General features: G+C 44.0%; 1 protein-coding gene across 7 annotated transcripts in view; it reads right to left on the reverse strand.

Moving 5' to 3' along the window:
* The window catches only part of U2SURP (U2 snRNP associated SURP domain containing), a 196,542-nt gene that overhangs the window by 50,170 nt on the left and 131,360 nt on the right, over window positions 1-15,012 (reverse strand). For all 7 annotated transcript variants that reach the window (XM_082249020.1, XM_082249017.1, XM_082249016.1 and 4 more), the window contains exons 18-22: window positions 14,498-14,617; window positions 14,025-14,181; window positions 13,823-13,918; window positions 12,664-12,730; window positions 11,480-11,639 (exon numbers count right to left, since the gene is read on the reverse strand). In XM_082249020.1, coding sequence (XP_082105146.1) covers window positions 11,480-11,639; window positions 12,664-12,730; window positions 13,823-13,918; window positions 14,025-14,181; window positions 14,498-14,617 — 600 coding nt within the window. The remainder of the gene's footprint in view (window positions 1-11,479; window positions 11,640-12,663; window positions 12,731-13,822; window positions 13,919-14,024; window positions 14,182-14,497; window positions 14,618-15,012) is intronic.

Below are 15,012 nucleotides of genomic sequence, written 5' to 3' on the forward strand. Positions count from 1 at the left end.
ATTATCGTACGGTAAAAAAACCTAAAAGGCCTTGTGGCCTCCTGGGCCAGGAAGGTAACTGCTGGGCTTTGTAGTCCCCTACGGTTCGGGGTCCCTCTCCTGGATAATCTAGATCCTCAGGGTCCGGTTGGGGTAAAAAATAAAGTGCTCCAGATAGTGCAGTACCATTAAAATTATTCTTTAAAAAAAAAAAAAAAAATATCCTTTAATGTATCTTTAATGTATATAGTGCAGTACAAAAAGTTTAAAAGTCGAATTTCCGTCTGTTAAAAGCGGTGCCTTGAGTGGAGAGCGGTAACTACCGGCTTGCGTTCCACCAGGCTTCCGAGAACGTGCAGCGTGCGTTCCACCTGACGCGCATTTCGTCAGAGCGTATGACATCTTCAGAAAAAAAGGCATATAAAAAGGAAGTGGGAGTATACCCCCTAGGACTGCCTTATAGGCGTAGTCAATTATTTTCTGCCTAGTGTCCTACTCCTGTAGGGGGCAGCATAACCCAAGGGTTAAAGAGGACATGGAGCTGTGTCCGTCAATGAGCGAAAGAGAAAGACCATTTCGATCCAAACATCTTTTCTATTTGGTACAATCCAGCAAAGGAGTGAACAACCTTCTTGAAGTTGGGCCAGTCATTATATAAAGTCCACTTGATTTGAATAGGGAATATTAAGAATAGGGAAATATTCTTGATATCCTGAATATCAAGAATAGGGAATTACTTTCTAGGCATTGCCCTATTTTATGTCCCTATTGTATTACGTGGAGGCTGTGCAGACATGAGTGTGTCCAGCCAGAGACTAGTACACTGTACCTCAATCAATGAGTCCACCATAGCCAGTATGTAGAGGGAAGTTGAATACTTATACTCAAAATATTGCTTGTTAAAAATCTTCAGCAGCCTTAAGCAGAGTAGCACGTCTTCTACAAATGTTGGTGGACCATGCAATTCAGTTTTTAATGCATGAATTTAGGCAGAGGAGTCGTCTGAAAAGAGTTTTAAGCTGGTGGCACCCGTCATTTCCAGTATCGGTGATGGCCTCTGGACTAGATCAGACACAGTGGCAGAGAATTCTGCTTAAAGGAGTTGTAATGACAGAAGGTTTTTTATCTTAATGCGTTCTACGCATTAAGATAAAAAACCTCCTGTGTGCAGCAACCCCCCTAACATTTACCAGAGGTTACTCCCTGTCCAAAGATGTCCACGAGTGTGTCAGCCGTCCAAGATTCTCCCCCGATTGGCTGAGACAAAGCAGTGGTGCCATTGGCTGCCGCTGCTGTCAGTCAGTTAGCCAATCAGAAGAGAAAGGGGGCGGGACTGGGCTCCATGTTTGAATGGGACACAGGGAGCTGTGACTTGGCTCGGGTGTCCCCATAGCAAGCTGCTTGCTGCGGGGGAACTCAACAGGAGGGAGGGGCCAGGATCACAGAAGAGGGACTCGAGAAGAGGAGATTCCAGGCTGCTCTGTGCAAAACCACTGTCTTTGCAAAAAACTAGTCTTTACAACCGCTTTAAGTCAGATGGGCTTATGTGCATCATTGAATCTGAAGTAGCTGGAATCAGAGAGCTGGAGCAATGTCTATGCTAATACCTTGCTCTGGAAAAAGGAAATAGCTGTCAATCTAGAAGTACTTGGAGCTTCCTCAGTATGTGCAGCAGAATTTTCACTATTTGTTCCATGTGCTCCCACTCCCACAGTAATGTGGAGTACCAAACACTGGTACTCCACATTACTACCCCTGGAGGGAATTCACGGAAATGGATGCAAACTGAAGGGTTCAGTGTGTCCAGTATGAAGAAATTGCATTAACCCAGGCACTAACCAAGTCTCTGTGGCCGTCTCTCAGAGGTATCTGGCAACAGGTGAGACAGCAAACAATCAGCTTGGGTCCTGGCAGAAAATGGCAGCCGGGAATACCTGGTTAGGAGTCTTTTACTAGCCAGGAAGAAACTTCTGGCAGCAAGGTGGAAAAAAAGACTGAAATTTAAATAATGTAAAAGGTTGATAACAATGGTGTCTATAAGGCCAAATAAAGCAAGATAATAAAAGCTAGGGAAAAAATTACCAAATAATCTATTGCCTTCAGTACTGCTTTGTGTGTTCAGCGCTGGGGTGTGCCTTGTAGGACCATGTGTTAAGGTTGCATAGCATGAGACCATTCAAACAGACAGCCTTCCACTTAATTTGCATAAGCACAGGCCCTAGGTGTGTTCGATCCTTGCTAGAGGAAAAAACTGAACAAAGGTGTAAAAAAAAAAAAAAAAAAAAAAAAAAAAATCAAGGCTTGATCTAGGTTAGTGTCGGGGCAGAGGTATGGGTTAGGTACAAAAATAAAAAAAAATGAGATTTTTGACTTACCATAAAATCCATTTCTCTGATGTTGACGGACACAGCTCCTGATCTTCATAATCATTGGGTTATACTGCCCCCAACAGGAGTAGGGTACTAGGCAGAAAGAATCTGGCTATGCCTAAGGGTAGTCCCAGGGGGTATATGCCCTGTCTCTGCAATAGGTAATCCGTTTTGTTACAAGCAGTGTCCGAAGAATTACAACTCCACACAGGGGTGGGTGCTGTGTCGTCAATGAACATCAGAAAAATGGATTTTAGGGTAAGTCTAAAATCCCATTTTCTCTTTCATTGACGGACACAGCTTCTAATCTTCATAACCATTGGGACATCTCAAAGCAGTGTTAAACGTAAGGGGTGGGAACAGCAAAAAAAATCCCATGGCTAAACAGATGATAAACATGCCATGCTTTCCTGCTCTGTGCAATGGTTTTGCACAGCCCCAATCCTCCTTGGGTCCCTCGCCGTTGCTCGTGGCTCCTCCTCCTGCTGATTGCTCCAATAAAACGCCTCTTTCTTTGGGGGCACTTGTACGGGCTCACTTCTGAGCCTCGCTGTGTGCCTCTATTGACAAGGACAGCAAGGCACTAACCTGCCCCACTGCTCCCTCATCATAGGATTTGATTGACAACCTGCCCAGTGAGGAAGGACAGAATCAGGAGAGCCACTGCTCTTGTGCACATCGCTAAAACGAGATCACACTCAGGTAAGTATAAAGGGGGCTGCGGGGGAACCTCTCAATCAGGTGTTTTTTACCTTAATGCATAGAATGCATTAGGTAAAAAACCCTAAGGCTTTAGAAACACTTTAAGCCTTGATAACAGTTTCTAAGGTGTGCTCGATTTTCTACTTATGTGAGGTTGTTTTACCTTCTATTATAAATCACAGCCTATACATAAACATATCTGCTGGCTTAAGTATGTTTTGCTACAGAGTTTAAACAAATGTACACTGATTAGTCATAACATTATGACCACCCACCTAATATGGAGTGTGGCCCCTATTGCTAAAACAGCCCTGACCCATTGAGGCATGGACACCAAAGTAACATCCACATGAATGGCTGGACCCAAGGTTTCTCAGCACAACATTGCCCAAAGCATCACACTGCCTCTGCCGACTTGCCTTCTTATACAGCATCCTGGTGCCAACTCTTCCCCAGTTAAGTGAGGGCCATCCACATGATATAAAAGAAAAAAAACAGGATTCATCAGACCAGGCCACCTTCTTTAATTGCTCCGTAGTTCAGTTCTGAGGTTCATGTGACCATTGTAGAAGCTTTTGGCTGTGGACATGGGCCATCATGGGCATCACAGCCCCATAAACAACAAACTGCAATGCCCATTTTTTTTTTTTTGCTTTCACCACATCAACTTCATTGACAACATGTTCTTTTGCTGCTCAATATATCCCACCAATTTTCAGATGCAATTGTAACGAGATTTTCCCTTTACCTGTTAGTGGTCATAATGTTATGGCTGATCAGTGTATATGCAACACAGTTTAAAGCTAAAAGCTTTTTTCATGTGATATGTTTCAGTTCGAAGCACCTTTTTAAGCTAAATATACTTTTATCATGATTAAGTTATGGATTTTTTTGGAATGTGTGTGTGTGTGTATATATATATATATACATATAATATATACACATACACACACACATATATATATATACATTTAAATCGATGACTCACATCTCCCATCCACTCAGGAAGCACCACAATCTGCGCTTGCAGAAGCCAAGCCAGGTAGGATACATCATCCTTTAGCAATTATCGGCCCGTCTCACTTCTCGACCTAGACTTAAAATTATTTGCCAAAGTGTTAGCCAATCGCCTCTCGCCCTTGCTACCAGACTTTATAAAGGCCAGATGGGTCTCATACTCAGACGCAAAGCTAGGGATAACACTAAGACTATACAACTGGTATCTTACGCACAAGATCTTAAGATCCCAGCCTGCCTTCTCTCATTTGATGCAGAGAAGGCTTTTGACCATGTGAATTGGACCTCCTCCGCCAATCCCTGGAGCAAGTTAGAATGGACCCCAGGATGCTTTCCTGTATTATGTCGTACTCCTTACCATCTGCAACTACCCATTCCCCATTGCCAACGGGACCAGTCGGGGATGCACTTTATCACCCTTTTTATTTGTAATTGTCTGAGAACATTTCTTAAGGGCAATACGTCAGAACCCCTCAATTAATGGCATCCGAACCCTATCCATGCACTGTAAACTCTCGCTATACTCAGACGACCTACTCATCTACATAACAACCTCACATCAGTACCCCTCTATCTTAGCCGAAATAAAGCGATTCGGATCATACAGCAAATTTAAACTAAATCTTGCCAAAACTGAAGCATTGAATGGGTCCCTCCCTACCTTACAGTCCAATTTTCCATTTTTTTTAGCAACACAGACATATAACCTACCTAGGGACAGCAATACCCTCTCGACTCAAAGATTTTTACACATTAAACTATAGTCCACTTTTTACCCATATATGTTGTTCGCTAGAAACATGGCATAACACGAACCTTCCTTGGTTCGGCAAACTTAACATTTTAAAAATGGACATCCTCCCTAAATTATTATACATATTCCAGACCACTCCTTTCTCGGTTCCAGCCTCTTTTTTCAGAACCCTTCGCTCCTTAGCTATACAATTTGTATGGCACCATAGATAAGATAATCACGTATCAACTATTAGGTTTTATGTAAACCTAAAGTGTCTGGTGGGGTTGGGCTCCCAGATTTCAAATTATATCATGCCCTTCCTTGCCTTGCTCTCACAAATGTCAGAATGGTTTCCATGCTCCCCTCAGGAAAGCATCCACGATGGTGGAGCAGGACAGGTCTCTAGTGGATTTGAGGGCTCCACTCTGGTATTAGTATAACTTATTGCGCACCTTTGTTCTCTACTCACAATAGCCACGTTATGTAAATGGTACTTTCGGGGAGGCCCTTACGCTCTTCTTGCTCTCAAACAATTCGAGCCCATCATTCGAACCCTTTAACTCATGGGTGACCGCCTTCGGTACATATGAAGGGTCAGACTGGCCTTTGGCTAGATCTTTTGTACCTTAAATGAGGCGCTCTCCCTGAACTGGCTTTCGAAACATCAACTGACGTTCGGCAAGACCCTTCACGTGTCTGCTACTGTGAACAGACCTCTTACTAACTTAAAAAAAAAAAACTATGTCTCCTCTCAGACCTTCCTCGCCCCACAATCTCTACAGTGTTCAAATCAGTACTACAGTTCACTTATTGCTCACTCCCTACATTTACCAGATTGTGGTCCAGGGATCTGGGGGAGAGAGATCACTCCCGAGGAATGGCATACTGCTTTTTTGTATACACACAAATCCTCAGTCTCCAGCTATACACAGGAGAAAAAAATGGATTGACTTACCATAAAATCCTTTTCTCTGAAGTTCATTGACAGACACAGCTTCGTATCTTCTTGATCAATGGGTTATGCTGCCCCCTACAGGAGTAGGACACTAGGCAGGAAAAAAACTTCACCACGCCCATTGGGGCAGTCCCTGCAGGCATAACCCCACACACTCTGCTACAGCCCTCAGTTTCGTTGCAAGCAGTATTTAGAAGACAACAACCCCATTCCACTCATAGAGGGGCGGGTGCTGCGTCTGTCAATGAACTTCAGAGAAAAAGGATTTTACAGTAAGTCAAAAACCCAGTTTTCTCCATCGTTCATTGACAGACATAGCTTCATATCTTCTTGACCATTGGGACATCAAAAAGCAGTATTTGCATGAGGGGGTGGGAAAAAACAACACAATGAATAATGTAATTCCCCAAGGCTAAACGTAGCCAGCCAGGTAACAAGGAGATCAACCAGAACAACTGGCGCTCACATAGAAAAAACATACACCCTCAAAGAGAAAAAAAAGTTCTCTTTTAGACAGCAGCCTGCAAAACCTTGCAGCCAAAGAGGCATCCGAAGATGCCAACACATCTACCTTGTAGAATTTTGTGAACGTGTGCACCGATGACCAAGTTGCCGCCTTGCATCACTGACGCCTGATGGCGAAAAGCCCAAGAGGCACTCAGCGCTCAAGTAGAATGCGCCTTCACTGGGAAAGGAGGAACCTGACCCTTTAGTAAATAAGCCTGAAAATACCATCTGCCTGATCCATCTGGATATGGTCGCAGCAGAGGCAGCCAATCCTTTGAGGTCCTTCGGTAAGGACCAAGAGTCAGATTTCCTGAAAGATTCAATAGCCACCAAGTAAACTCTAATTGCCCAAACCACATCCAAATAATGCAAAGCAATTTCCTTGGGATGCTTAGGACAGAGTGAAGGTAGCACAATGTCTTCATTCAAATGTTAATCAGAAACCACCTTAGGAAGAAACGACTGATTAGGTCGAAGTACCACCCTTCTCTGCAAACCACCAGGACAATGTCGCCAATTCAGATACCCTGGGAGCAGAAGTGATAGCCACCAAATAGGCAACCTTCTGAGATAAAATAAGCAGAGGAATCTCCATAATGTTTTCAAAAGGAGGTTTTTGAAGAACAGAGAACACCAAATTCAGATCCCACGGCGGCAGAGGGGATCGTCCCGGATGAGCCATATGACGCCCCCCCCCCCCCCCTGAACAAAAGTCTGAATCAGGGCATGCGTAGCTAAAGGACGTTGGAAAAAAATAGCCAAAGCAGACACTTGACCTTTGATGGAGCCTAAAGCCAAACGCTGTTCAACCCCTTTTTTGAAGAAAGGTCAAAACCCTAGCTACCGAGAACATGCGAGGGTGCACTTTCAGCGATTCACACCAAGAAATGTGCGATTTCCACGTACGATCTTCCTGGAAGTAGACTTCCTGGCCTTCAATAGTGTAGGAATCACAAAGTCAGAAAGACCCCTATCCATTAATACCTGGCATTCAATAGCCACGCGGTTAAAGCCAGCGACTGTAAAGTAGGATGTAAGATCGGCCCTTGAGAGGAAGTCTCAAAGGAGCATCTGCAACTAACTTTACCAGGTTCGCATACCAAGCCCGGCGAGGCCAGTCTGGGGCCACCAGAATGACCGGAATCCTTTCCACCTCTATTCTGCGCAGAAGCCTCTGCAGGAGTTTCAGCGGAGGTAATGCATAGATCAGCCGATACTGAGCACAAGGAGCCACCAGTGTGTCTGTGGCGTCGGCCAGAGAATCCCTTGCCCTGGCTACAAACCTCTGTACCTTCTTGTTGAGTCGAGAAACAAACCGGTCGACATAGGGCATCCCCCACGGACACACAGGAGATGAAATACCTCCGGGTGCAGGGACCACTCCCCCTTATCCAACACCTGACGACTAAGGTAATCTGCCTGCCAGTTGTCCACACCGGTGATGTGCACAGCAGAGAGCTGGAACAAACTTCTCCACCCAATCCAGAACCTCGGCCACCTCCTGGACCGCCAAGACAGACATTCTTGGTGCCCCCTTGGTTATTGATATACACCACGGCTGTCGCATTGCCTGATTGAATCGGGACCGGAAAACCTTGCAGATGAGTTGTCCAGTGACTCAGGTAAAGCTTTATCATTCTGAGCTCAAAGATATTTATTGGCAGCTTGGACTTTTCCACTGTCCAGAATCCCTGGGCGCAGAGCCTCCCGAGCACTCCACCCCCAGCCTGACAGGCTGGTGTCTGTGGTTACCACTGTCCAATACAATGGAAGGAAGGATTTGCCTTGGCATAGTGCTGACAAGTGAAGCCACCATAGAAGAGCAGATTTTGTGTTGCGACTCAACCGAATCAAGGTGTCCAAGGACTGGGGATCCTTGTTCTACTTTACAAGAATCTCCCTTTGTAAGGGTCTTGCGTGGAACTGAGCAAACGGAACCGCCTCAAAAGATACCATTAGGCCCAAGGCCCGCATGAAAGTCCACAGAGAGGAAAGATTGTTTTCCAACAGCAACCGTATCTCCCCCTGCAACTTCTCCAGCTTTTCCGGGGGAAGAAAGACCCTTGTTAAAGTAGAATCCAGAGTCAGAGCCAGATAATCCAATCTCAGTGAAGGTATCAGGGCGGATTTTTTTAAATTGATGTTCCTAACTCTTGCAGTGTTCGGACAGTGATCGTCAAGTCGCCCAACAGGGCTGAATGAGAGTCCGCCCTCAACAGGAAACCGTCCAGGTACCCCAGCAGGGTTCATACACATTTTTACCAATAAAATTCCATGGCTTCGTAAGTAAGCTGGGAGCCGGTGCCACTTCAGGCGCACGGGCGAAAAAGCCAGCAATCGGATTGGAAACTGTCGAGCACGCAGTTGTAGACTGGTGCTTTGCACCTTTAGCGTGGCTAGACAGCGCTGCCTCTCTCATGTTTGAAATTTCAAACGTTTTACGACAGTGTAAATTTAGCAAGTCCCGGGTCCTGATCTTTCTCCAACCACCTCTCATACTTTTCATAATTAAGCCATACATTTTTAAGGCCCTTTTCACACAGGCGGACCGTTCAGATCCGCCTGTCCGTTTTTTTGGCGGATCTGAATTGATGCCCCATGAATCTCTATGGGGCATCGAATGTCAGCGGAGACATGTCCGCTGACATCCGATCCGATAAATCTGGACAGATGGAAACCCTATTTGCCATCCTTCCAGCAGATCGGATGAGAACGGACAGACGGTCCGTTCCCATCCGATTCCACCATGGAGAAATGCGGGACCTGACAGCTCTGTCTCCGCACACAGCGCAGAGACACAGCTGCCACCTGCTGAGATAAACGGAGTCCGCCGACGGACCAGAATGTGTGAAAGGGGCCTAAAACTGCATTTCCCCAGCATTGCTACACACTAACGTCGTTAGCTGAAACTGCGTTTCCCCCTCATCAAGTTAACTATTTAATTTGACCAATATACTGGAGAAAGAAGATTAATGGGCGCTCCTTCTTGGGGATAAAGTTTCAGGTCAGGCAGTCATGATGGAGGTGCAGCCGGACTGGGATGGATGGCAAGGATGCACAAATGCAGCGCTTACTCTTTGTAGGCCGAAGCCACAGTCCCACGAACAGGCAGAAAAAACAAAAAGGCGCCACTGTGGAGCAGATGCTTAATATTTTTATTGACACATTTTACATGGTGTATTGGTCTATCTGCATAGGAGGTAGGCGTCCTTCTGGGTCCACGGTTTTTCCGAGACTGGCCAGCAGCAGCCGAGAGATGATACTAGAGAACCAATCAGGGACTCACTTCTGATCGAGGCAGCGGTGAAGCGCATAGTAACTGGAGGGCCGCATGAACGATGATGGCGCGGGGGGGGGGGGGGGGGCGCTAACCGCTTTCGGAGCATGCGAAAGCTATAAGTGCTTTGACCAATGCGCTTTCCCGCAGGGGAGCAGACGAGGACATGTTCTCTTCGTCATCAGAATGCGATGACACAGAGCCAACAAAGTGGGATGCGTCTGGGGCTGCCATATCTGCCTCAGAATGTGAAGAGGGAGGCGAAGGCAAAGGGCGCTTATGGCTAGCGGTACTTTTAAACACTAAATCCACTTTTGACACCAGGCTTTCCAAAACTGCTGTAAAAGCCGACAAGGGCTGAAACCCAGAGGGGGCCTGTAGGTGAGATTTTGTCCCGGGACTCCATTTACACTAAAAATAAAAAGATGCAGTGTCACTTTTAAAAAGTAGCAAAAACGCGATCACACCGCTGCAATAGCGGTACTGCAAGTCCCAGCTTAACACAGTCTGTCAGCAGTGTGAGTGAAGAATACCTTCCAGAAACGTTGTGCAGCAGAAAGAAGGATCTGACACAGGAAGTGGAAAAGCACCTGGATCATGTATAGAGTTTTTAGTGTCGCTCATTGCTGTCCAGCGATCATGGACTACAAGAAAATGGCCGACCCATGCATTCCTGTCGGTAACTAACAAAAAATGGATGCCCATGCATTGCAAAGAAGAAAAATTTTACATTAATGCAGAGCAAAAGGTCTACAGCAAAATGGCGGCCCCCACGGTGCGCCATGTGGTCTTCAGGGGGGCTGTCAGCATAAAAAAGGGATCAGAGAGTCCCTGGAAGGAGACCCCACCAGAGAGACTCTCTCCCCCCCTTGCAGAACCCAGAGGTGGAGGGGGGGGGGGGCTGGTATACCCGAGAGGCCAGGGGAACCAAGGGATACCCGAGAGTCTGACTATTGAATGAAGGAGGTAGCACATTAGGTGGACACAACTAACCATATCATGTTCATGGAGGTGATGCAGGCAAGGGAATTGGACTCCTGGGATAAGTTCACTATCTTATGGTACAGCTAGATATGCTAAACCACTTCTGAATAGCTTAAAAGACGGCTTTGGTTATAGATGCCTCGTGATTTTGCTGCCACCGGGGCTCCCCTTGAAGCTTGAGGTTTTTTTTTTTTCCTTCAGTTTTCTCCTCACCAGAAGACAGCTTGAAAACCCCTTTTTACACAGGGTGCCAGCCGGGCACCTTTTCTCCCCATAGTTCAAGATTGGACTCATAACTGGACGGACCAAACTTGTAGCTCACTGATTTTCTGCTCTACCTTTCCTCCCTATCTCTCCCTTCTCGGTTTCTTTCCCTCTTTCCACCAAGAGTGTCAGTCTCTTATTATACCCCTCAGACTCCAGGTAATAATCATGATGTTTTTTTTTTTGGATTTTATAACCCATTTTCCCAGTATTTTACATTTGGCAAACACTCAGCCTCAGGGCCTATGTTTGTAATGTGAATTCTAGCAAATATATGTATGTTATCAGCATGCCTCATGTTGAATATAGGCTTGCCTGATTTTATGTAATACAGTGGAGTTGTTGATGGTTACCTTTTGACTCCTATACATTTTGACTCTTATACATTTTATTGTAACTTTAATAAACTTCAACATATATTCAACAAATATATATTTAAATATAATTATTTTTTATATTCCTTTTATTTGGTAGCATTAATGCAGGGGGAGTGTGTTAGCCCCTGAAACATGTTGGCTGTTATATATGACCAATAAAGCGATTGAACTCCTTCACCTTTATTGCTATTGTTCCATCTTTATGATCTTTAAGAAGTAGTGTTGTAGGAAAAGCTAATCCATGGCAGATTAGGGTCAATGTAAATAAAGGAGCAAAGCTGAAAAAAAATAGAAGCTGTAATTTTTACCAACCTCAATTTCTCTAAGTTTGGCACGTTTTTCTTCACTCATTTCAGAATATTTAAATGATTTAGAATCAGACATATCATCTCTAATTGGGTTGGAGTAGTAATGTTGGTCCTCCGATTTAGAACTCTGTGTATCCTCTTCATCATCACTCTCCTCATCTTGACTATAATGAAGCAAACATATGCATGATTATAAAGCATTAGAAAGACTTTCATGCTACAAAATATTGATGCTGACAAGTTTTGGTAGAAACAAGGTCCTGAGCTGGCATACCTACTCCTCCTCAAGTTTTTAATCTGTAACCTTGAACAAGCATCTAACATTACTGAATGCTTGCTCAGGCTTAGTGATTCTACAAATACAAAAGCAATAATAAAGATTTAAAAAAGGGACAACCCTAGGGTGTACATCGTTAAAAACAGTAATGACAGCTCCCATAACATGTTCAGGGGTTCAAGCACGGCCCCCTTGCTAAAGCCTGTTGAAGCTTTGACCACACTAGCTGCAGAATTAGAAGAAAGCTGCATGGGATCAATCCCTGCAGGGGTTCTGTAATTGAAATTCCCCAACTCTTACAAGGAGATTAATTCCAATTTTTCTTTCCAGCAGGTCTCCCCATGTGGCGACCTAAAGCTGATTACACAAGAGGCATCTAGCTGCTGTGCCTTTAATCCCGCCATTTTAGTGTACCTAGGCTAGACACTCCACTCGTGCCTCACGGGAACACAAACACTGGGATTGCACGCACAGTAGCCAGATTCCCCATGTGCAAAAGGCCTAAGAGTGAGGTTATATGACATGACAGAACAGACTTATTTACAGGCTGTACACATTTTTTCCAACACTTTTCTGTACAAAAGATTAAAAAAAAATATTTATGCAAGGGTGCAAGATAAATCAAACGGACACCTCCCATGACTAGAATCACGCATGTGTAGAACTTAATTATTCTACTATTTTAAGATGAATTAGGAGAAAAACAATGCTTCATAAAAAAAAAAAAAAGTCTACAGCCAAGTAGATTGATTTCTCTGGCAGTTTCTTTACATAAATCCTTTGGTAGGTTCTTAGGTTGCACAAATGGCGCTGGCAACAAATCAAATAGATTTCCACTTGTGCTTAGCAAGACCAAATCTATGGAACCATTGTTTGTGTAAAGTTAACTGCAATAAGTGTCCTTTACATACTTTTGATTTTCTTCCTCATCGGACTCTTCATGCTGGTCAAACAATTCCCACTTGGATGTGGTGACAGCTAAAATTAAGCAAAATGAAATTTAATTTGGTAACATAACATTGTATTCCTACACTTTTTATTTTAGTCATTACATTATCCCATACTTCACATACATAGAAAATCATTCAACGCCCAGATGTGAACAAAGTGTTGGTTACTCCCCTCCATGACAGTGTAGAGCAGGGGTCTCAAACTGGTAGCCCTCCAGCTATGGCAGAACTACAATTACCACAGGGCTTGACAAATTTGCCTGAAATCTAGGAGCCAGCTAAAAAAGTAAGGAGCCAGTTTTTTATTTTATTAAACAACCAAGCTTTAATAAAATGGATACTAAATTTACACATAAATACGACTAGAACTCCACTCTTCTCTATAGCGCAATTGGATGGAAACAGACTGTCTGTCTCTGTCCATCCGATCCACGGGATGGATAGAAAATAGAACCACCATCCGTCTGTTTTTGGCGGACAGGTTACTGCTCCATAGAGGAGAATGAAGGGTCAGATCAGGTCTGCCTGAAAAACTGACAGGCTGTGGCATGGCGACGAGGAAAAAAAAGAAAAAAAAAGAAAAAATGATTTATTTTTTTTAAATTTAAAAAATTAATAATAATAATAATAACCACACTCCCTGTCCACTCTCCTTTAAGCAAAGGTAAGTGGACAGGGAGATGAAGCCTGCAAAAACTTCCCTCATTTCCTCTTAGGAAGGAGATGAGAATGCATTGAGAACAGGCAGTGGAAAGTCATTACTCCCGGCCACCACAAGAGGGTGCCAGTTCCCCATTGGAAGCCTCTCTCATCTCACAGAAGAAGGATGAAAAGCCGGGGCCTCAATTTTCGGACGAAGTCCGTGCACTTGGGGAGGAGGTGGGGCGCAAAAGGGACAGGACACCTCCTGCAGGGCACCACAGGCGCCAGGTCGCTAATTCTAGTCGCAAATGCGACCTGGCGCCGGGGTTTGTCGAGCCCTGAATTACCATAATGCATAGCAAGGCTGATAGTTACAAGCATGACTCCCATAGGAACGACGGGACCTGTAGTTCCGCAACAGCTGGAGGGCCGCCAGTTTGAGACCCCAGGTGTAGAGCATTTCCTTAGTTATAATTACCTTGTGACTCCAGCTCCGATTCATCTACAGCCTCCCATTTAGATGGTGCTACTTTAAAAATTGGCTCATTTTTTTTAGAATCCTCAGAAATGTCCACTTTGAATATATAAAAAAAAAAAAAAAAAAATACAGGATGTCAGCACTCAGACTCTCAATAAACAAGTTTGATTTTGAAGCAGTATTAAGAGAAATTCTCGCTTACGTGGAACTCCATCCAGATCATCATCAAGAGATTTTATAGGCACGCCATCCAAGTCGTCAAGTGGAGCTCCATCAAGTGGAATTCCATCCACATCTTCCAGTGGAGCCCCGTCTAACTCTTCTTCAATTGGAGCACCATCCAAATCATCTATTACTTCCTATGAGCACAAGAGAATTGTCTACTATTGTCGTATTTAATGGACAAAGAAAAAAGACTGATATTTCTCTTATATTTTACTAGCGTGCTGCTTACAAAGACTTGCAAGCATGCACACAAAAAGGAGGGTACTTTTTTATGGGAATACAAGCATTGCAAATCTATTTCAGCTAATCTTTATCCTGCCACCAGGATTGGTTTACAATTTAAAACAGATGTGAGCAATCCATGGTCACACAGTCCAAACTGAGAAAGTCCAGTGAATTTTTATACACTGGCTTACTCTCTGTAAGCGCTCATTAATTATATGCACTTACCTCAGTTTCCTTCTCATCAATATTTACAAGACCAAGGAAAATATTTTGCAGCTTGATTAAAAAGGGTTCAGGATAAATAGCCCAGTCTTCCCAGGCCCGGAAGCAGGCCATAACACGTTGCTGCATAAAAAGAATATAGTATATTGCTTTATTCAGTGTCCAACATTTACTGAAATGAGCCAGAAATCATAAAATCATGATACCAACAATGATCACATTAAGACTTAAGATGGAACTAAAACTTTGATATTCTCCTAACTGGAACATTGGGTGCAGGACTGCATGTAAATTGCACAACAAAAATTAGCTGCTGTTAAAGTGGTTGTAAAACCTTGCATACCTAGTGAAGAGTCAGGCCTCAGGTAATACACAGAAATGAGACAAAATCTACATATGCTGTACCTGTTTATCGGTGGCCCTCTCTCCACTGCCATTTAAAGCCCAGAATTTTAAAGCCTGACAGAGCTCAGAAAAAAAAAATTAGGTGAACTTATGTTACACTGAGTAAATAGATA

This window comes from Pelophylax lessonae (genome assembly GCF_965119305.1).
Source record: "Pelophylax lessonae genome assembly, chromosome: 3".
Lineage (NCBI taxonomy): Eukaryota > Metazoa > Chordata > Amphibia > Anura > Ranidae > Pelophylax > Pelophylax lessonae.